The sequence below is a fragment of the Corapipo altera genome, unplaced genomic scaffold (genome assembly GCF_003945725.1).
Source record: "Corapipo altera isolate COAL_440 unplaced genomic scaffold, ASM394572v1 2b, whole genome shotgun sequence".
Classification (NCBI taxonomy): Eukaryota; Metazoa; Chordata; class Aves; order Passeriformes; family Pipridae; genus Corapipo; species Corapipo altera.
Genome location: NW_020884874.1, coordinates 32,051,271 through 32,074,331, shown reverse-complemented (window position 1 = coordinate 32,074,331; position 23,061 = coordinate 32,051,271). Strand labels below are relative to the sequence as shown.

Genomic DNA, 23,061 nt, shown 5'->3' with positions numbered 1-23,061 from the left:
ACATGAAGGGGTACCCAAGCCCTCGTGGCCCTTTGTCTCCAAGCAAGGGTCTTCTCTTCCGTGGACTGCGTAGCAGGGACAAAACTCGCTTCACCATGTCATATCATGGGATGTAAGACATTCCATGATCTAAGACATCCCATGAAGGTCCCTTCCTCAGGGGATTCACCCCTGAGTCAGAACGTCTTGGGCAGCTTCCAGTTGAAGACCTCTACCTCAAGAGTTCTGTCAGAGCTTCTGTGCTCTAATCTCAGGCTGCTAGCTTAGCTTGGCAGCAACCTCAAGGGGGGCCAAGGTCACCCCCTCCACATTCGTTTAATCGTCCCAGTCCAGCTTTCCAGGACACCTGAGCTTTTCAGCTCCTCTCTGCAGTGCTGCTGCATTTAGGACTTCCATTCAGTAGGAATCCATCCTCTCCACTTAGGAAAGGTCACAAAAGGAGTTTGGGGTTTTTGGTTCAGTTCTTACCCAAAACTCTGTCTCTGTAGAGCTTATGCTCTCTCTGCTGCTGGCTCTCGTCTCTCAGACAACTCTGTGTCTTCCTGCTCCGCTGCATGTTTTTTTTCTGCTGCTTCTTCAGTTCTTATCTCTTTCTAGCTCTCTGCCACCGTTTCTTCGGTCAGTGCAGTTCTGCCCTGCTGCTGCTGCTTCTTACAGTAGAGAAACTCCTTCAACTGTCAACCACAGGTACTTAGCCCAGCCTTACGCTGTTCCAAGTCCCTGTAGCCCCCAGCTGGGGGCTGGGGGGGGCCCAGTCCCCAGTGGGGCTGCTGCTGCTTTTCCTCGTGGCTCTACAACATGGCTACTTCTCCAACAACAACTACAACTAACCTTCTCTTCCGTTCTGCTTGTGATATGTTTATATTTTGCAGAAGCGCTCATTGGGTAAAACCTCAAGGGTCACCACTCCCTGGGGTTTTACCATTTTATAACTTCAGGGGAACTAGGGCAAACAACTGTCACAAGTATTGAGGCCATGTTGCGGAGAATGCAGCTGCGATGGGCAGGGCACGTCTCCAGGATGAAGGACGCCCTAAGATCTTGCTTTATGGTGAACTTGCCACTGGCTGCCGCAAGAGAGGAGCCCCAAAGAGAAGATACAAGGACTCCCTGAAACAACATCTCAGCCTTGGCCTTATTGATCAACATAACTGGTCTACTCTGGCCTCAAATCGGGAGGCCTGGAGACACACCATCTATAACGCAGCTGTCTCCTTCGAGAACACACGCAGGATGACTCTTGAGGAAAAAAGGCAACGCAGAAAGAACCGTGCCTTGCAGAATACACCATCTAAGGAGTCTTTCTGCTGTGCCTTTTGCAATCGGATATGTCTGTCACATATTGGCCTCATAAGCCACCAGCGTGCTTGTAGCAAATGTGGATAAAGCCTTCCCAAATCTTCGTTCGCGAAGCCTAGCCATGAAGATGAACTTCAGGGGAAAAACTGTTTCCCCCGACCACACACTGGAAGTATTTAGAGTGCTTATACAGAGAAGAATCTCAGTAGAATAGCCATTATTTTGACTGAGGGTAAGCTGATTTTTGAACTTCAATCAAAATAGACGTATCTAATTACTGTGATTGTACACTACAGTAGGAATAAAATTTCCAACTGACCAAGAGCAGCAATCTGAAGTTTACATTCTGTATTGTCAAAAAGGTGGTCTCCAAAACTGTGTAGTATCCCCTGTGTGGATGTGCCTTTGTGAAATGTCACATATTTGAAACTATTAATAACTGATACAGTTTCATCTTCAATTTGCAAATGCAGGCATCCATTCTATAAATTCAATTATAGCTTCTTTTTATTTGTCACATTATCAATTTAAGAAGCTGATGATTTGGTTGTTTTGTTGGGTTTTTTTACCCTTCCCATGATCTATGAGTAGTTTGTTTGTTATTGGACATGACATGGGTATTTTCTGGGATATCACTTCTTTGGTGTAAAGGCACCAACAGACTGCCATTTCTTCAATCTCCCTCCTCCCTTGGGTGTTTAACTGATCATGTCAAAGGCCAGCTGTGAAATGGGCAGTTGTGTAACCCTGGATCAGACTTTTATGTAAAGAGCTGTGCGAGAAAGAGCTGCTGGAAGCCTTGTCAGGGGTTTTCATCTCCCCATCCTCAGTGGGCCCACTGGTCCAGGCGTTACACTTAACCTCAGGTCCTTACCTTTGTTCCATGCCCGGGCTATGTTTTTAGGTATGCTGTGTCTGGATTTATATCTTCTTGCTTTTCTGGCATGACCTGGGACTTTCTTGATGACCAGTGGTTTAATTTTTAAACATTTCTTAGTTTATTTGCTGAAACTGTGCTCAACTGCTTTTCAATGCTGAAGCCTACAGTGCATGATCTGTGCCACCTAGGCATAGTTTTCTGGAGCAGCTTTGCTTCCCTTCATGTGCTTGGCCTTAAACCCAGAAGTCCCTGCCTTCAACTGCAAATAAACCAGTTTTAGCCAGTTGTTATCACCACAGGTAACACTCAGTTACTTCGATGATGTAAAAAGCAGTCAGGGTGTTGCTTTTTGGCAATATTATGGTTGGTACATAGTGGTTTCCTCATGCAAAAGGAGTACACTTTCAGGGAAATCTTTTGATACCTTAAGTCTTAAACACTTTGTTAACATATGAGGTAGCAATGTTTTTCTCTCATATATTATTTGTCAAACTTTCATCAGTTCCATGAAATTGTCTGGCTTTCTTTTTTTTCCCCTCATGTTTTGCTGTCTGGCAGAATCATACCAATTGTTTTTTTCTCTTTTTGCTGCCTTCAGTCCTTATTGTAAATATAAACTATACTAGCGTTAATGTTGAATTTTGCTCCTTTGTGTGAAAATCAGAGAGCAAGCTGAAGAAGAGATAGGTATATTGTGAGAAGAAAGAGAAAGGTGAAGCTTACACAGAGGTCAGGAAAAGGAATGAGAATGGGAAAATGTAATTACAGAAGTGATCTGGGTAGCAAGATAATGAAAGATTTGGGTGAAATATAAAAGAAAGTGAAGGTAAATAATGCTGAGGCTCAGAGAAGTGAAGCAGAAGATTCTTTCTGGGTAAAAATGCTTAATAAAATTTTTACCTTCCCCCTTCTGAATTCCAGGAATTTAAAATAGAACAAATACTATCCTTTTTGCATTTTTTTTTAATTCATAGAAGTTTTTTTTCCACACAAAAATTTTTCACCCAGAAGGTGTTAAAAAGATAAATGTGCCCCGTTGTCTTTGTCAAGTACTTCTGATACTCCACCTCTTACACAGGCACTACACCCTCTTCAGCCAAATTTCAACTCTTCTTAAATTTTTAGTCCTTGTTACAGTGACAAGTCCTTTGTTTTTCCTCAGTAGCTGTGTCTTCCATATACTTTAATTACCTGAGGTCCATAGACATTCTGCAAATCATATTTCAATCTCAAGGAAAAGAATTATGGTGAGTTTGGGGTTTTTTTCCTGTTTAGTCTATTTCGTATTGTTATCCATACTTCAAAATACTGCAGCTCTTTTTCATGAGTTCTTGTGCACAGCAACACCAAGTGGCATTCATCTCCCCTAATTTCAGAGGTTTGCAATGTAGATATTTCTACTACATCTAGTGATTCTAAATCCCCACAACAGAAAAAAACAGACTCTTTTAGACACAATTTATCTGACGTTTGTATCATTTCGTATCTCCTTTAGGATGAATTAAATCAAACTGTAAAAGTGTCTATTTTTCTCACTAGAATATAACACAATCAGTTTAGATGAATATAGCTGTTAAATAATGCCATTTCTATCTTCTAAATTAGATAGTCGTCATGAAGAATAAGTATAATCAAGAACGGGTACAAAAGTTTCATAAATTTCTGCATCTGCATACATGGGTCTGGGGATGAAAGTTCTGTGCTCTGTAAAATATTTGCTGCTAAAGAAGAGTGGTTAAAGAAAAAAAGTTTAAAGGCAGAACATTCCAGTTATATCTTTGGAAAGTGAATGGGATCTTATAAGTAATTTCTCCTTTTTCAAGTGCAGTAGTGCAACCTCCAAATTTTTTTTTTTTAATTCAGCTTTATGTGGAAATTTTCACTACTTTGAGACTTGTAGGCTTATACTTCAGATGTTTTTTCTCCTACTGTGTTGAATCAAGCAAAGTCCTTAAAGTGAAGACATTTGGAAGAATGTTTTTTTTGTTCACTTCTAACTGTGTATTTTTCATTACGTGGGTGCAAATTGCAGAAATAGTCTGTGGTTTCTGACAGTCAGTCTACATTTTACAAATTACAACTAGTCTAAATGTAAATATAATGGAATCTGAAACAATACTAGCTTTATGTAGTTTTCAATCTGTTGAAAGACTTCCTGTAGCTGTGTCCTCTTTTAAATAGCTGATTATAGGAAAGACTCAGTAATCATTATCATCTATATGAAAATGCAGTTCAAATGAAAACAGTAGGTTAGCTACTAATATCCCTATTCAGATTTTATTCACTTAAACAGTCATATAGATGATAATAGGTGTTTTGACTGATTAGAGATTTCAGGATCAGGTCTATAGTCATTATGACTAATGTTTTCTCATTAACTAGTCATGCATATTAGAATAATTGGTCTGTGCTATCACTAACATGTACAAAGCTCCCACAGCATGGTCATCATTAACAACACAGAAAAAAAGGAAGTAAGGAGCTAAAAAACCTAAATGTGGAGACAGTACAAAACACTGGGATACACATCAAAGAAAGCTACTTTCTCTTTTCATAGAAAATACTAGAGAGGACAGTTTTAAGACTATTTTTATGATGGGATATTTGTGAGGAAATCAGCTTTGAAGAGGTAGAAAAGAGAGAGTGTGTCTCACTGGGATGAAAAGACAGGTCCTGACATGGATCATAAATGAGCAGCCTTTTGCATTCATATCTTTGTGCATTTTTTTTGCCAGTAAAAACAATATAATTAAGTGAACTTGATAGGGAACCCATCAAGCATTTTACTAAAACTAGCCTGTCAGAAATGGCTTTATATGATAATATTTGAAAGTGAAATCTGCAAAGTAGGGATTGTTTCCTGAATTCTTATTAAACTTTTTGGGTTTTTGTGGCCAGGTTTTGGTAGCAGGAGGCTACACGGGTCGCTTCCGTGAGAAGCTGCTGGAAGCTTCCCCCATATCTGGCAGAACCAATGCCAGCCGGCTCCGGGACCTACCCACCGCTGGCCAAGGCTAAGTCAGTCAGGAATGATAGTGTGATGCCTGTGACAACATATTTCAGAAGGAGTAAAAAAAAAATATTTATTTGGGCAGATGAAAATTGCAGCCGGAGAAGTGTGGAGTGAGAACATGCGTACAGCTCTGCAGACACCAAAGTCAGTGCAGAAGGAGGGGCAGGAGGTGCTCCAGGCACCAGAGCTGTGGCCCCTGCAGCCTGTGGTGCAGACCATGGTGGAGCTGCTGTGCCCCTGCAGCCCATGGAGGACCATCGGGGTGAAGAGACCTACCTGCAGCCTGTGGAGGGGACCCACACCAGAGCAAGTGGATACACAAAGGAGGCTGTGACCCCATGGGAGGCCCATGCTGGATCAGGGTCCTGGCAGGGACCTGCTGACCCATGGGGAGAGGAGCCCATGCTGGAGAAGGTTTTCCTGGTAGGACTTGTGGCCCTGTGGGGGACCCATACTGGAGCATCCCGTGCCTGAAGGTCTCCACCCCGTGGAAAAATGACCCACTTTGCAGCAGTTTGTGAAGAACTGTTGCCCGTAGGATGGATTCACACTGGAGAAGTTCGTGAAGGACTGTCTCCCATGGGAGGGACCACACGAGGAGCAGGGGAGAGACTCCTGTCTCTGAGCAGTGGTAGAAACAACCTGTGGTGAACTGACTGTAACCCCCATTCCCATCTCCTTTCCACGCTGAGGGAGAGAAGGCGGAAATTGAGAAGGAGGGTGGGGTGGGAGGAAAGTGGTTTTAAGATTTATTTTACTTCTCGTTCTCCTACTCTGATTCTGTTAGTAAATTCAATTAATATCCCCATTTAGAGTCTGTTTTGCCCATGACAGTGATTGCTGAGTCATGTCCCCCAGTCCTTATCTCAGCTCAGGAACCCTTAGTTATATTTTCTCTTCCTCTGTCCAGTTGCAGAGGAGAGTGATAGAGTGGCTTGACATCCAGCCGGCGTCAACCCGCTACAGTTATACACCCCAAAAGTGTGCACTTCATACATTTATTATATGGTTGGTCCTGCAGCAATTTTAGTGATTACTGGCACAGTACCATAGTTACCTTTTTTGTTAATACTGATATGTCAGAGCTGGTACACAAGACAGATTTCCTTGTTCCTGTTTCTTTCAGTTCCGCTCTGAAAAGGGGCCCAGTGGGATGCAGTCTCAGCCAAGGGCTATGCTAATGTAGGCAGAGATGTAAACAAGTCAGTAAAGAGTTTAATGCTGACCATCAGTATTGCATTGTTAGGTGTCTTTCAGCATTTGCATTTTTAGTTCAGTCTTTGTTTTGCCTGGTGATGCTGCTCAGGACTAACATGTAATAATGTAACTGAGCTTTGTGAGAATGTGATCAGCACATCTGCATAAAATAGTGAATGGATTGCTGAAAACTCCATTTAACACATTCCTTCTAAAATCAGTGCATTCCTCTTCTGTTGTTCCTTTCCTTCTTCCTTGCTATAGCAGACATTTCAAAAGTTATTCTGTGCCTCTGAATAGTTCTGTGCTGCTTAACTGTTCCAACCCATTAGATTATAAATTTGTTTCTCGGGTTTCAAATTTGTACATAGGGGATGTGTTTAGAGGGACTTTTTATATTCATGAAAAAGGAAAACAAAATTGAAAGTGCTAAGAAAAATGACTATTGAGGTAATGTAGTCTATTTTTGCACAGAGCAAATATCAAGCTAATGCATAAGATTTATCCTCTATAGTAAATCAGCAATATGTCTCATTTTAGACCTCTCCTATGACTACTATTTTTTACTGCCATATTCAGTCATGCTGATTTATGCCATACTATCCTGTGAATATTTTGCAGAATATTATCAATAAAATAATTTTATTTTTGGGTCCAGATGAAATGAGCTTAGAACACAAAGACACAGAGCATGATTCCTGACTCAAGTATTTTAATGCTTGAAATAAACTTGGCGTAAAATGTGAGACAGGGACACAAGACATCAGGGAGTGGAGGACTGGATCAGGAAAAGCATCAGCCAATTAACAAAATATTTTGTGCTGTAAGGGTTCTTGTAGTCAGATGGCTCTGTTTAGCTGGAAGGGTTTCATTAGAGTCGTGGCAGGAATCCTTCTGGCAGGAATCCTTCTGGAGAGTAGGAACAAACTAAGACAGAGAGTGGTGGCACCACAGAACTACTCAGGATAAGTGCCCCTACTTGTGAATAGAAGCAGCAGTTTCAGTAGTCCCATGAGGCAACCCACATAAGAAACTGGAACAATGGGAGAGGACTGGGGAATAAGAAAACAGGTTCTGGTCTCACTTCCTTCACCTTGAGATCAAGTCAGGAATAAGTGGCTGAAATCGTCTTGTTTATTGTGGGCTTCTACTAGTTTGTATGTGTGTGAATATATGGGCATGTGGCAATTTTCCACAGAAACTGAATTAAGTTTAGGTTTTGTTATGCTTTATGTTCTGGTATGGTGATTATTATTCTCCAGGGAAGCATGAAAATACTTGATAGATTAGTTAACTAAAATTAGTATTGGATACATCACTGATGTACTCTTATGTAACTTATGTTTCTGAAGAATTGAAAAAATATCACAAAATTTCTTCTTTCAGCAGTGTATACATCTACATTCTTTGTAGAAATCTACATACTTTTTCATAGTAAACAAGTTTTTTTGGATGACATAGTACTCTGAGGTTGAGCTTCGGACACTGAAATTATATTTTAATTACATTCATATGATATTTGAGAACGTTTATATTAGGACACCCATGAATAGGTATAGCATGTATTTGTTAGGCATTTTGCAATGGCAGGACACAGGGTCTGACCTTTACTGTGTGAGAAACATGTAAAAATAAAGCAGGTCAGCCATGTTTAAAAATATTATGCCAGGTAATATTTACTGTGTACATAAATAGAATATACTATGTTGATGAATGTAGGGAAAAATAGTAGAATGGAGAGAAAGACAGTGAAAAGGTTTTCATCTCTAAGGGACTGCTAATGATTCTGAAGTTCCCCACTGTTAATGGGTCAAATCTTCTGTTGAAATTGAGAAATATCTGTTTAAAACTTTATTCTGATCTTAGTTCAACTTCTGATAATGCGCTTGAGTCTCTGAACTTGGAGGTGTATAATCTAGATTTAATTCATGCCATGGATATTTCAAAATTTTCTAAGGAATAGCAGTAGGCATTCTAAAAAGTGCTTCACTCCAAGCAGTGATCAGCATTGCCTGTGAAATCAAATTCATTAGCATTGCCCTGGGCTTCCACAACTCTCTGCATATCGCATTCTGTTCCATAGTTTCAGGAACAGAATGCGTTTCATTTCATTTTCCTTGAAAATTTACTTGGCCTAATATCTTGGCAGCAGTTTACAAACTTTGCTAGGTTATACATCTGCCAGCAAGGATAAAGAAGTGGCTTGCAGTCTTCCATGAATAAAAGTAAATTTGCTAAATTAAATATTTGTTTTCTTTTTATGATATCAGTCAAACTCGTCTTTTAAACTTCGTCCAAAGAAATTTTCATGCAATTTGACCTCATAAAACTTGCAGCTAGACAAGTAAGGTGCAAATTATGGAGAGCTGAGGTAATTAATCTCATAGACCACTTGCCAAAGATTACAGTTGGTGCTCATGAGTGATAAGCTTAAACTGTAGACAGGATGCATTTCCTAGGAGTTACAGTGTAGTCCACCTGTAATTATTGGTCAAGCAGCAGGAGTTACTGGAAGGTGTTAAGAACTAGACCAGGCAAGTTAAGATGATCATTATGCTGTCCGCAGAAAGTAAAATTATTTTAACTTATTACTTAAAGAGTCAAATAGAAACCTTTCACAACAGTTTGTTACTGATTTTTAGTATACAACAAGAGTGGTTGTTTTCTGTCTGTTTGTTTTTCCCTTCTGACAGGTGCAGCCAGTTACAACAGTTTTTATGTTTTTTGCAAAAATTTCTGCCAAGCTGTGAAGCCTGGGAAACTGCGAGTCCGCTGCAATGTGTGTAAACAAGGAACCCTGACCTTGGCAAGGGTAAGCTTTTTCGGATTTTTTTCAAGGTTTTGGAGTATACGGAAATGATATATCTAGTTTTTTCTGTTTGCATACATGTGACTACATATATATGTATTCCCACTTGGTTTTTTCTTGCTGTTTAAAACTGAGAAGAGTAATTCAAAGGCTTTTGAAAATTTCATTTATTTATCTCCATTATTTGCCTCATATGCAAGGAACAAAGTGCAGACTAGAGCTCCAGTTCTGGAAAGACATAGCCCATCTTTGAGGGCTAATGATTAACCTGGTAGTATGCACAATGTATACAACTACATGTATGCTAAAAAGATGGGATTATAGATGCTTATTCAAAGCTTGTAGTAGTTGTGAAGGCCACAGAATAACCTGAATTCAGATCTAGATTTGTGGCTGTTATGGAATGAGATAGGAAGGTTTTGAGTGGCTGTGCAAAGGAGAATATTAATCCTTCCAGCCTAGTTGCTGCATGTAAAGCCAAAGGAAACTTATTGCGTTGGACTAGAAAGTTAGTAGGAGATCTGTCAAGCTTGGTTTGCATTCTAAAATGGGAAAGTGTTTTTTGACTTGAATGTGCAGTAGTTTGTTTGTTTGTTTGTGTTTGTGTGCGTTTTGTTTGTTTTGGGTTTCTGTTTGGTTTGGTTTTTTGTGTTTTGGGGTTTTTTTGGTCTAAGTGCTACTGAATTTTAGTGGTTGTGTTACTGTTGAATGAGAGCCTCTTCTCTCTCATAAATCAGTGTTTTTCAACCAAGTTTGTGATTGTGAGAAGTTTAGGTTTTGAAGGAGAGTGAGCCGTACCACGCTATAGCTTGGGGCAGGGACTTTCATATTTGCCACATGTACAGATGTTCAAATTTGTCTTTCACTGTGGTTTAAAGTGGTTAATTTCAGCTTCATGTTCTCAGTGTAGCACAGTGCTTCAATGTCTCTACATGTAATAGCATTGTAAGACTCTTTAAAAACCCAGCTCCTCTATTCTCATTGAAAAGAATAAATCATACCATGCTTATACACATCTAATTCAAAAAGCTATAACAACGAACTCCCTCAAGCTTTGTGTGCTAATCCTGAATTACCTGACTATCTCTGATGTATTTCAGAGGCTTCAGAGAGTTGCATTTTGTGGTGTTCCAGATGAACACATCTAAGGGGATTTTTTTTCTCTCAAAAGTTGTATTTAGTGATTAGTATAGGCTTAATCACATATAAATCAAGACACAAGAGAAGTCACCATTAATGTACATTTTCAGTAGTGGGATGGATAAAAACACAGGCAACATTGTATTCAGCTGGAATACAAGCAGTCAGTGCTGCTGAAAGACATTGCTGTTTTCACTAGATGAGTCTGAATCTTGTGCATCGCATTGATGTCACAAAACATGAGTCCTTTGCTAGACTCAGTGTCTTTCTTCAGCATACACACATTTGGGAATGATGACTTTGACATCTGTACTGTTTGGTTTGGAATCTCTATGTTCCTTTTATTAAGTAAACTTTAATAAATTCCGCAACTTTTCAGCTTTTATAGTATCTGCAAAACAGTGTTATTTGTTTTGGAGACTTAAAAACCCAACAAACAAACAAAATATCCAACCTTTTATTGTCTCCCAGGAATTCCTCATAACTCTATGCTGGAAACTCTATTATAAAAAGTTTGAGTATGGTATGCTTATCAATAAGTTCTAATTGCCTGGAATGTACATGGGCTCACATTTGTTTAGCATGTACAGGGTCAATGAAACAATAAATATACACAAGCTGATAAATTCAATTGAATGGGCAGATTACAGCAGCTTCTTTTTTTTATTTGCATATTGTACAGTAAATATGAAAAGAATAGCTGAAAACTTGTAGTGGAAGCTGTTCCAGTTTTCAAGGTTGATTCAAAAAAATCCCAGCTTTCAGAAGATTTGCGAAGTTACTTCAGCATAAAAGTACAAAAGACAAAAGGGATATATCTTTTGGAGAGTATCAAATGATAATTTTAGTCTGTTTTAGTTTTTAAATAATGCTTGTCTATGAAATTAGCTTGCACTTAAGATTCTTGTTACTTTTCTCCCAAAACAAAGAAAATCTGTTATCATTCTTTGTCTCTCAAATTCAAGCAGAACACAGAAGTTAGGAACAGTGAGCATGCTGGTTTTGCAGCTTGGGCTGTCAGTCCTCTGGACTTCCAAAATGCAAAATTTGAAATATGGGCACACTTAGTCTCCTGAATGTGCTGTGCAACAGTCAGTTTGTTTTATAAACACATAGCGTCTACCTCAGTTCTCTGGCTGTAAAGAGTAGGTACAGATTTGGCAGGTGCCTGGGCCTTCTGAACCTCTTTTTTTGTCATTTTCTGGTCTATATTCCAGGGAGACAGGAAATAATTCCACCTGAGGACGCTTCTAATATGTACTAAGACTCACTTATTTTTCAGTACTGTGTAGAGGCCTCTCTGTTTTAAGGCCAGGCAGAAGTGTGGCCCATACAGAAAGTGCTCTGCTTTCTTCAGTGCACTGCAGCCTACAATAGGCAAGTTCTGTCCAGCTGAAAATCTAACTGTCAATCATTTGACTTTAAATGATATAACTTGCATATCAAAAAAAAGTTCAAGTTAGTATATTATCCCAAACCCTCTACCTTTTGCCTCCAATCCCACCAGACTGTGTCAGTGATTGCTGATATACATCTTCTTTACTGGTTCTACAGTTATTTTCCTTGTATAGAGAAATTAGTCAAAATAAAGTTGACATGAATAAACTGTAAAAAAAGCATATCTGTACCACTATACTACAGATTTGCCAGCAAAGCCACATTTTTTTTAGCTCTCTTTTTTCCTCCCATTCTTCCTGAACCATGCCTGACCTTTACATGGCAACACAGCAAGTTTCTTGAGAATCTCCCTTATGCTGTAAACACCAAAGTGCCGTGTAAGCCAGCATCTGTTACTTCTTTTATTGAGATGAACGTGAATACCTGTGTAAAACCCACATAAAGCTTTGGGCAGCCTTCACTTACTCTACATGCTAATTCTTTTCCTACCTAAGCTACAAATGACCAGCTTAATTAAACTGAGCTTTCTTTTTTCATGGTGTGTTGATTTACATTTTAAAACATTACTTACTCATTTAAACAGTCTTATTCCAAAACCTTATTTAACTGTTATGCCTATTTGCATAGCATTATTTTAATATATGATGCTTACAGTGAATTTATGATACTATATTTCTGTGAAATTAAAGAGCCCACTGTTTTTATTTTTACCAAAGACATCCTTCTAAATATTAAATTTGTTATTTTTCATTTGACACTCAGGCTGGTGTTTTATGGACATTTCATGACCTAATGCTTTATGGGAGATATATACCAGGTTGATTTAATTATGAGAAAACATCAGTCAGTGCAGAAGTATCACCTCTCCCTAGTTTTTCTAATTAATCAAGCACAAAAGCATGTCTGCAAAGACTGAGTGTGGGAGTCTGGTGTAGACCACCTAGAAGCCTACCAGTAACTTTCTTCATATAAACTGAAAATTTTAGTCATTAGTTACACATTGTTGTTCATTGGTTGTTTGGGTTTTTTTCATATCATACAATTCTGCAATTTGTTTCAGGAGCCATGATTCAGATAATTATGGTATTCTTCTTTCCAGGAAAAAAAACACAAAATGAAACCACCAAAAAACAAACAAGGAGACAACAGAAACCCTAAAATAAACAAACAAAAACCCACAAAAGAAAGTCTAATTATTGCATTTCTTCTTTTGGAGCCATAAGGGTGTTAATATTCACAGTGTTAACTCTATATTGAGACGGAAAATGTGTATCTGTGAATGGAAGGCCTGATTCTGCAAACTGATATGCACCAACTATACACAAACCCAGACTTTTTCAATGTAAGTGATTCTGTGATGTACTCCTGGTACAAAAGACATTTGATTTGGTATCTATTTGTCATAATACTGAATTCAACTAGAGTAGGACTGGATTGAAGTGTGGTAAATAGACTTTAGGTCTCCCTATTCAGCCACAGGTGCTATGGTGAGGCCATTTCTAATGCAGGGACTCGTTACTATTTGGTCATTCTTCTCTTTGTGTCCTTGGTAGTTAGTACTGGTTGAGTTTTCAGTAAATCCTCTAGTGCAAGCACCTAAAGAAGTTTGTCACAACTTCTTCTATACTTTCCGAGTGTTCCTTATAGTTCACATCATTATATCAGATATTTTCAGACATGAGGAGTTATATCTGATTTAACTCCCTGCAGCTGAGGCTTAGTTTCTGGCACTTACAGGACATTTGGTGCGTATAGTCCCATTGCTGTCCCTGCCCTCTGCACTCCAGAGGAGCCTCCTGACTTCATAGGTTTTGTTAAACTCTCTCTGCCACAGAACTGCTCCTCCATTATTTGTCGTACTAGGGGTGTTGCTTTCATCTATTGCTTTTCATCTTAACCTAACAAAGAAATAGGCATTTGCTGGATTTTGTTTCTCTGCAGCCATGAAAGGCTTGCCATTTAGGTCTCTTGTCAATTAGAATAGGCTGTGAGGTACATCCCAGTTCTGTGAGGGAAAAGCACTGGCCTTATGAGCACCTTTCAGTGACTGACAAATAACAGGTCATAGACAGTGCAAGTGCTCCTCCTAATAGATGGTAGTGTGACATTTGGAATTTGATACTTTCGTATTTCCTAGGAAGAGAAAGATCTTTAATACAATAAATTTTTTTGAGTTATTTCCTCCTAATTCCACTTAAGTTATTTAAAACAGGGTGTTTTCTTTTTGATGAATATAAACTTAAGAGAGATTTTCAGTAATATAAAATAAAAAGGCAGTTTACTTTTACTTCTTGTTTATATATATATATAAAACTCCTTTCCACAGTACAAGACCCCTCAACACTGCTCATTTCAGATCACATCTTTTTCATGGAATTAATTACTTGTATCCTGGCTCAGTGACAAAGAAAGGAAAGAGTACTGCTCACAGCTTTGGAGCAAGGCTGACTGAAAGAGGAGAGGACAAGTAGCACCTCTGAAATTATGTAGCCCTTACCCATGCTGAGTCAGCTTCTCCCTTCTGCTGGTTACACTGCAAGGGTAATATTGCAGTCAGATTACAAAAAATCAATTTGTCCTTTGAAGCTAAACTGCAAAATAAACACTCATTGAAGTGTATGTGATAAAGTGTGATCTCATTTACAGGCCAGGGAAATATTAAAAATGTGATTGAATTCTTGAGACTGGGTGACGTAGGTATCTGTCTCTCCAAAATTACATGTCTGCTTTGAGGATAAAAATGTTTTTGATGTATTTTAGCTAACACATGACAAACACTATGTGTTAAATTACTTCTGCTGAATACTGTGCATAAGAAAGTTACCACTGTAATGTGTTTTCCACGGTCAAACTAACAAATGTGAAACAACCATTTATTTTTGGGTTCCTGCTAATGAATGTGTTAGTACAAAAATAGCTTAATTTCCCTGCATTTGGCTGACAGAAGTAATACTTACAGGAAATTACATGTATTCAATATATGTGCTTCTTTCTACATAAATAATGGGAAATGTCTCAATTCTGACATCTAAATTACCACGACTGGGCACTGATGTTAATGCTGCCTTGAGAAGACTAGTGCAGAGAAAATGAGCTCTTGGAATAATTTTTTCCAGGGTTTTCACAGATTCAGGAAATCTTTTTGCATTACTTATATTAAGTCAGCACGCTTAATCATAAGCCTAGGATTTTTTTCCTGGTGAGCCAGTGTTTTATGAGAGTGATGGAACATCTTAAGATACAGATGTGTTATTCTGTTGTGTAGGCCAAGCCCAGCTGTGCCAGGATTCCAGAGAGAAATGAGGCATATTCTGGTCTTCTCCCTACCTGCTGCACAGGGAAATGTACTCTTCTGTGCACTCATTTTTCATATAAACTGATCTGATGGTGACAGATCGATCATGAATATGGACTGCTGAGGCTCTTAGTGCAGAACTATACTTTGACAGTAAGTCCTGTCTCCTGATGGTGTCCGTTGTTCACGTCCAAGTCTGTGCTACAGACAAAACCTCTATCTTTCATATCCATTAGATAGTTTGATCACTTTCCAATGACAAAATCTGTCTCAGAAAGGAATATTTTTTCCATCAGAGCAAAGGAGAATCTATCACTAATTGGCCTGACCAAGGAGGCTAATATTTTGGTATTTTGTACTGTAGTTCCATAAGTCCCATCCTCATAAGGAACTCATGTCATCCACTCTTCCATATTGTTCTCATGTTGCTTGCAGTGACTTGGTGCAGAGCATCAGCATTAAATAAATTTAGTGCTGAGCTGACTCAGAATTCAGAATTACTGGTGGAACTTTCCTAAGAATGATCCCAGGTGGTCTGCAGGTCTGATTCTGCCATTGCTCATCCAATGTCTTCAATGCTTTTAATGCTATGGTTATCAGAAGAAAAAAAATAATGCCTACATTTCTGCTTTTAAAAATCTGTTTTCTTTGATGATATGTTAGATTTTGCCAAATCCAGCCACACCCTGGGGAGGCTGCTTCAACAAATGTTCCTGGGACCTGTTTAAGATACTATGGCACTTACAGAAATAAAAAAGCTCAACACTGGATGACTGCAAAATTATTTTAAAAGCATTTCTTTCTTTCTCCTCCACTTCTGTCTTTGGCTCCAAGTCTCAATTCCCACTGAACCTCTTAAAGGACAGCCTCACTCTTGCACCTGTCTCTCATAGTGACACTGCCATTGTGGCTGGCCTCCAAAGTGCTCATCTCCATCTGAAGAGAACAGTTGGTAGGATTCAGAAGACTTGACATAGTTTTATTCAGGTTTTTGGCTATAAATTTCCTTTACTTTATAATATCCCTTAAGAAAAATTTCATTACATTGGACATCAATTGTAATATACAGTAAATGAAAACAAATACATATTTGATTTATGAAAAAGAAAATATTCCATACATTTCAAAAGACAGGAACAGCAATTCTTTCATGCAAAATAAACTTGGCAAACAGAACAGTTTTGCCTCTATGTTGATAAAATAATATAGGTTCTTCTTTCATTTTAATGGGACAAGAAATTGTATTTTAACTCCTAATTCTGTTATAAGCTCTGAGATATTGATGCATGATTTATAATATTTATTGCAGTATGTGTTTTCAGTGATATTACATATTATAAAGTGTCTCAAAAGCTAGAAAAAATACCAGCTATTGGAGAGAGGGAAAATTACTTCAGTATTATGTACTGCTTCAAGTCATACTGTGAAATAAAACTGCCTTTTAATGTGCAGCCTACAGTGAGTTTCTGCAGCCTGGGTGACAACAGTCATAAATGAAAAGGAAAATAGTTACCAAATTTACTTCAGAGAGGACTTTTACATGAATTTCTGAATCAAACCCTTTTGCCAGTGATGATAGATTTATGCCTAGTAATACAGATGGTGTTCAGTGTATCTTGTCCTTCCAGTTGCTGTGATATCAGAGAAGTACAGACTTACAGAATGGTTGAGGTTGAAAGGGACTTCTGGAGGTCGTCTGGTTCAACCCTCCCTGCTCAAGCAGGGCCACCTGGAGCCCATTGCCCAGGATCACGTCCTTTTGAATATCTCTAAAGATGGAGACTCCACAGCCTGTGCCAGCCCTCAGTCATCCTCACAGTAAAACGGTTACTTCTCACGTTCAGGCAGCACCTTCTGTGTTTCACTTTGCACCCATTGCCTCTTGTCCTGTCACTAGACAGCTCTGAAAAGAGCTGGATGTGTCTGTTTTACATCCTCTCTTCAGATATTTATACACAGAGGTGAGATTACCCCTAGTGTCTATTTCATTATATCATGGAAGGCCCGGGATTATGCTCAGGGTGACACTTGTTTTGTCAAAAATATTAGTTGCATCTGAATTGGTTTTGTGTAATGTTGCACGTTCTCTGAACGTATAAATGTAGATCAGATTGTGGACTCTAATCTTTTTCACTCTTTTATAGGTCTTGTGCTATTTCTATTAATGTTTTTTATGTTTTTTTGTTTAGATGTATACCTTTGGGAAACAAACCAAAAAAAAGGAGTACCAACAGATGTGATAAGTAAGCCTTACTCAGCTTTAGTTTTGGATATTCTTTGGAACAGAAATGTAACCAGAGAGGGAACATTCTTTCTCTCTGCTTGCATATTGCATTCGCAAATGTGTATTGTTGGCCAGGGAAATGGAAAGTTGCGGTTTTTTGCATATTAATTATTGGCAACTATGACAGTATTGTCTTAACTACATGTAAAGATGGCCCTCTCTTCCATACAGTAACTCCTCTCACAAAGGGCCTCTTTCTAAAGTTTCTTAGCCTTTTATGCTGAAAGTAGATACAATGAATATTCATCAGCATTTTAAACATTAGAGCTACATATGTAGGTAAATCCTTCTTGATCTCGTCTTCCTCTCTCTCTCTCTCTCTTTCTCTCTCTTTTAGATCCCCTTTTCTACTAAATAAGACCAAAATGTGCTGTGGATGTGTTGCTGGAATATATTACAGTACAAACAAATCATGGGCTGTGACAGTGGGGCTTTTTTTTTAATATGGCAGCTGCCACTGAGATTCAGATGTCCCTGTGCATAACTCTCCTAATTTGCTTTCTTTATTAAAGAACAGCCAAACTTCTGTCTTCCAAGTATTATTCCTTAGATAGCTGTGGGGACATAGACAGCATGCTAGCACTACATTATTTCAACATTTTTCATAATGATGAACATTAAACAATTCTAAAGGGTCAATAATTTTCCTCTTGATTTTTAAGGTGCTGGAATATCTGAGGCACCAGCTGGCTCAAGAGGAAAAAATAAGTATATTTACATAAGGTATTTTAGTAGCACAAGTAGCAAATGTCAGATTATAAGTGCTCCTTCATCTCCATTAAGAAGCTGATGCATGTTCTAAATTATTATTATTATCTATAGTATGTTGATGTAAAGTATTGATAACTAATTAGGTTAATTGAAAACATATTAAAGAAACTACTTACCTCTAAAAGAACTATAAACAGATCTCTATTCTACCTCACTGCAGAAGAAATCCCTCCAAATCTTTACAATTGTAGAGTCTGAGATTGTGGGCTTTTTCCTGTTTTGGGACTGAATTATGCAATAAGAAAGGTTTAGAGTACTTAAACATTATGTGAGTAAAACCTCAAGAGTTCTTTAACTAAAAAAACAGCTAATTTTAAGTTATATTGCTAGGGTTGTGAGCTAAAGGTATTAAGGTCAAATTCATTGAATCTTTCCTCAGAGCTTCATTACTATAAAACATCTTTAACATGATGGAACCACAGCCATGGTAATTATATTGATTTAATTTTCTTGGCAGAGGTATGCAGTGTTCTAATGATGGTTTTCCCCTTCTTCTTGGGGGTGATGACCAGTTAGTTATCCACAAATAAATTGTTAGTACTCATTTAAGTTTTTCTGCTGTAAGCAGCTGAACAAAAGAAGACATCCATGGTTCCCTATAGTAATTGCACGTGTTTAAAGCTTGCTCCTTTATGCAGAAAAAAGAGCATAGTGGTATATCTTGAATGTAGAAGGTGTATATGTTTGGTTTGGGAGTATTTTTGAAAGTTAGTAAATGCTTCTCTGTTAAGAATTTGATTATCTTAGGAGTCCAGTTGTTTGGGTTATTTTTTTTTGTTTTTAACTATACAAATACACATGTAACATTGAACCCTGAAGTTTTTCTAGACTATTTGTACATCATCATAAAAGATGAGAGAAGAGAGTATCAGTGGTATATTTTGATTTGATCTGCTTGTGCGCATCAGTTGTTTATGATCTGATGGTGAAAGCATTTTGCAGTTGTCTTCCATTTGTCTGTACATCCCCAAGTTCTAAATTTTATTGCTATCTTTAAAAATTTGAATTCAGGCTTGATTCATTAGAATCAGTATGTTCTGCATGTCCTTATTTCCATAAGTGCTGTCAAAAAAGTCAGCTCAGTTGGCAGAAGTTACCTTTTTCAGAGTAAGGCACTGCATTTTAGCTGATGCCTCAGGTTCCTATAAAGAGCACCAAGAGAGGTTTCTGCTGGCTTTTTGCTGCCTAGCTCTGCACATAACCTGCCAGCTGAAAGTACTGCTGCCTTGTTGCAGAGTAATGTCCATAACTTTGAAAAAATGACCAAAGATGGTGTTATTTTTCTGTTACCAATATAGATGTCATAAATGGTAGGGCATGTTTTCAATATTTACCTCAAGTGTATTGGTCCTACCTCAAGTTGCAGATTGCCTGTGCAGCTAAGAGGACGTACAATTTTGAACTGTCCTCATCTGAGCAACGTGTTCATTCTAGGTATTCGTATTCTTTCTGTACATTCTGACTTGCTTGATTTGCAAAATTTAGGTTCAGATGGAGGAAATTAACTCCACTGAGGTTAGATTTTTAATTTCAGTCGGGTCTAATTGCTTTCCTTGTCTTAAACTAACAAACTTGGGCAAATAGGCAACAATGTGTTTAACCCAAGATTTTCCTGGTGGTTTAGGTGCTGCTTAAGAGTAGGAGAATAATTTTGTTTTAATATGCAGTCTCTTCTGAATCTCTAGATTTGTCTGCTTTAGCTCGGGTCCAGAAACTTCCAAACTCTTTCTATATGTGGTTAGAAATAATTTCATACAATTTTATGAAAAATAATCACCAAACTGAAGTACTTTCTGATTACTTGGATGAGTCTTGAGCCTCGTGGACCTTTCTGTTGAGGTCAAGTCACCAGATTAAATCTCTGCCTGAAGCATGACAGTACATTTGGTGAGAAGCAAAATGGACTTAAAGTAGTGCACTCAGGTGCCATCAGAGTAAACAGTTTATATACGCAACTTCTGCCTTACAGGATATAAATTAGTTCAGAAAATTTTAATGTGACAAACTGAGGGTTGTTTTTATTCTGGGCTAATAGGAAAGGATGTTCTATGGTTTTGTACAGTACTAAAAAATCTTTAAAAATTCTTAAAAGGAAAAGTAAACAAAAACCAAAATACAAACTCATGGAAGCAAGTGTGCTTTCACTATGCAATAGTTTTATTTATGTTTTACTTCACTTTTTTTGCTTGCATTTTAAACAATGTATTTATTATGTGATGTCATACATGGGGGTTTTTTGGTGTAAGACCATGTCAGAATATACTATCAATTTTATATGGTGATGTACAGATTTATTTATAGAGGATGGATTTAAAAAATAAACTAATTTTGCATCACTCCCATGCTTTTGAAACAGTGTCAAAAGAGTTTGGTGGGGTTTTTTTTTTCCATTTTTCTCATAATTCCCTACTGGTCTTGATGTCATTATAATAATTCGTAATTATTCAGTTGATGTTATCATACATTAGGGCTGATATCATCCTATCCCTGTGACCAACCCAATTAAGAGGAATGCAGGATGGGGCTGTTCAGGTTCTAGGCTGTGATCAGAAATGAGAGCCAGCAGGTTCTCTGTCCCCTTCTATCTCAGTGCTGGGTTTTTTGGCTAGTTTAAAAAGCTCTTTCCTGAAATTCAGACCCAGTGGTAAAGGCTAAGACTGATGACTTTGGAATTTTGGCAAAACAGTAATTTAAAGAGGAAATTAGAATTCATAGGCTTTCTTTACTTCAGAATGAAATTGCTAGATTAATGTTCTTTTAACTCTACAAATTTTCTAATTTTATTTAAAATGTTTGTACTCTACTGGAAAAATTTTCCTTCAGTTTGACTCTTGTGTTTCTCTTCTGCTTTTACTTTTTCTAGCATATTTCAGTTTCTATATGTCTTTGAAGAGAATTGACATTTTGTAGCTTTCTTATTTAGAATATAACCCATATGCTTGAACCTTAACTTTCTGCAGTGAGCAGAATCTTCATGTATACTTCAGGGAGGCCACATAGTTATCTACAATCCATTTTGCCCTGTGTTCTCTGATAAAAGAAATTAGAGACCCTGAGTGGGAAAGTGAAAAATAGTTTACTTTTTGCCAGTACAGATACTCATTTTGTGCTGGCTGAATATGTTGGACATGCATGGACAGTAATGTGTCACAAGAAAATGCAGGTAAAATTTGGTATGGGTTCTGTTATATTCTGATAAAATCATGACTATTATTTCTTAATGCAAAATTTGTTGAATGCCAGCTCGTCCATAACTATAATAAAACAAACTAATGCATAAATGAATTCTGGCAATTTTTAATAAAATCTGAAAACCTGATATGACAGCGAGGAATGCTAAGAGGTAACCAAGTGTGTAAACACTAAATGAAGGATTATCCTTATTTGTGAAAAATCCATTCTAGCGAGAAATTGAATTGGGGGCTTCTCTCAAAAAAGAAGGGCTACTGTGGCTAGTGACTCAAATCAAGGCCTGATTTTACTCCCTTTACAGTAATAAGGTTATGTGAGACCCATAAACAATATACAATTGAGAATAAATGTGACTGAGTACTCTATGCTCCCTTCTCTTTAAAGATTCAGCTCCAAATAGTAAAGTACTGATTAATAAAGGAAGTGCATCACTCCTCATATGCTTGATCACATTCAGTTTTAGAGAATGTTGCATGAGCAGCCTCACCTCTAGTTTGGTATTTTTATCTTGCAGCCAGGATTTTCTGTACAAAGCACATATGAATGGTCTGTGTATAAAATGACTAACATGCATAAAATGGAAGATCCTGTATTTATTATTCTTTCATCTGAAGAAAGAAGATTTTACCTGAAAATGGCTGATCTAGAACCTGCTCTGTGTCAGTGACATAGAGATTAATGATAAAGAAAACATCAAAAATCTTCAGGCCACTGATACAGACTTTTAATGAGTCTCAGCAATGTGTGGATAGCAATTTCAGAAACTAGATCTGCTAGGAATTAGACTGCAACAATCTTGGCACTAGTTTACTGTAAATAGATGCATTTCACTTAGAAAAACAATTTGCAATAGACTTACCTGTCTGTATGTACTTTAATTATACATAAACATTCTCCAATTACACAGTGTGCATAAATCCAAAAGCTGCTGGTGAAAGCTAAGACAGTAGATTAACTTCTGGGAAAGGCTCCTTTTAATGAGTAAACTAAGCTTCCTGTGCTGTCAGGAATTGAAACTGTCTCACACAGCAAAAGGTGCGCCTGTAAATGCTGTGTCTTATGTAAAAAAGGACAAGTGTTTTAGCAACTGGTACACAATACACCAAAAAAAAAAAAAAAGAGAGAAAGAGAAGGAGAAAACCATATGGATCTGCTCCTTTTCAAGTGCAGATTGTTGAGGCTGGAAGTCTACAACTTAGTCACTGTGTTCTCCGTTTGACCATATGCTTGAAAAATCTAGTGGAATGATGTAAAAAAACCCTGGTTAGCCTCCTGAAAACAAAATATAGTAGAATGAAGTGGAAAAAGGAAAGGATTTATTTAATTAATTCTTACTGGTTTACAATATCTAATATGTTTTATTGTCAATGGCTCTGATATTTTATAGATTCTATATCTGTCTCTTGGCATTTGACTCTCTTGAAATATGTGGGATGAAATCTCTAGGTATTACATTTGAGATGAAATTACAGGGGATTTTTCTACCTACTCCATACAGAGCTAAAGCTCAGCAGAACACAACACACCTATTAACAAGTTATCTCATGTTTGTACAAAAATTAGAAGCACACAGACGGAAAAAAACCTTATTTTGTGATCTGTTACAACCTTATGTCAACCTCAACTATGCTGCTAAAATTTTGATAAAGTTACTGTAATCAGTCTCTATATGAAATGAAGGACATGACCATGTGTAGCAACTTCATTGGCTGTCCTCCTGCTTTCACTTTGCAAACAAGACTCAAGAGAGGAGGGATAATTTTGACATAGATGAGGACTTTTG

The 23,061-nt window shown here is 37.7% G+C and overlaps 1 protein-coding gene across 4 annotated transcripts in view; it reads left to right on the top strand.

The window, feature by feature from the left end:
* Window positions 1-23,061, top strand: part of PRKN (parkin RBR E3 ubiquitin protein ligase) — a 704,427-nt gene that overhangs the window by 234,149 nt on the left and 447,217 nt on the right. For all 4 annotated transcript variants that reach the window (XM_027634131.1, XM_027634133.1, XM_027634130.1 and 1 more), the window contains exon 4: window positions 9,083-9,201. In XM_027634131.1, the coding sequence (XP_027489932.1) occupies window positions 9,083-9,201 (119 nt within the window). The remainder of the gene's footprint in view (window positions 1-9,082; window positions 9,202-23,061) is intronic.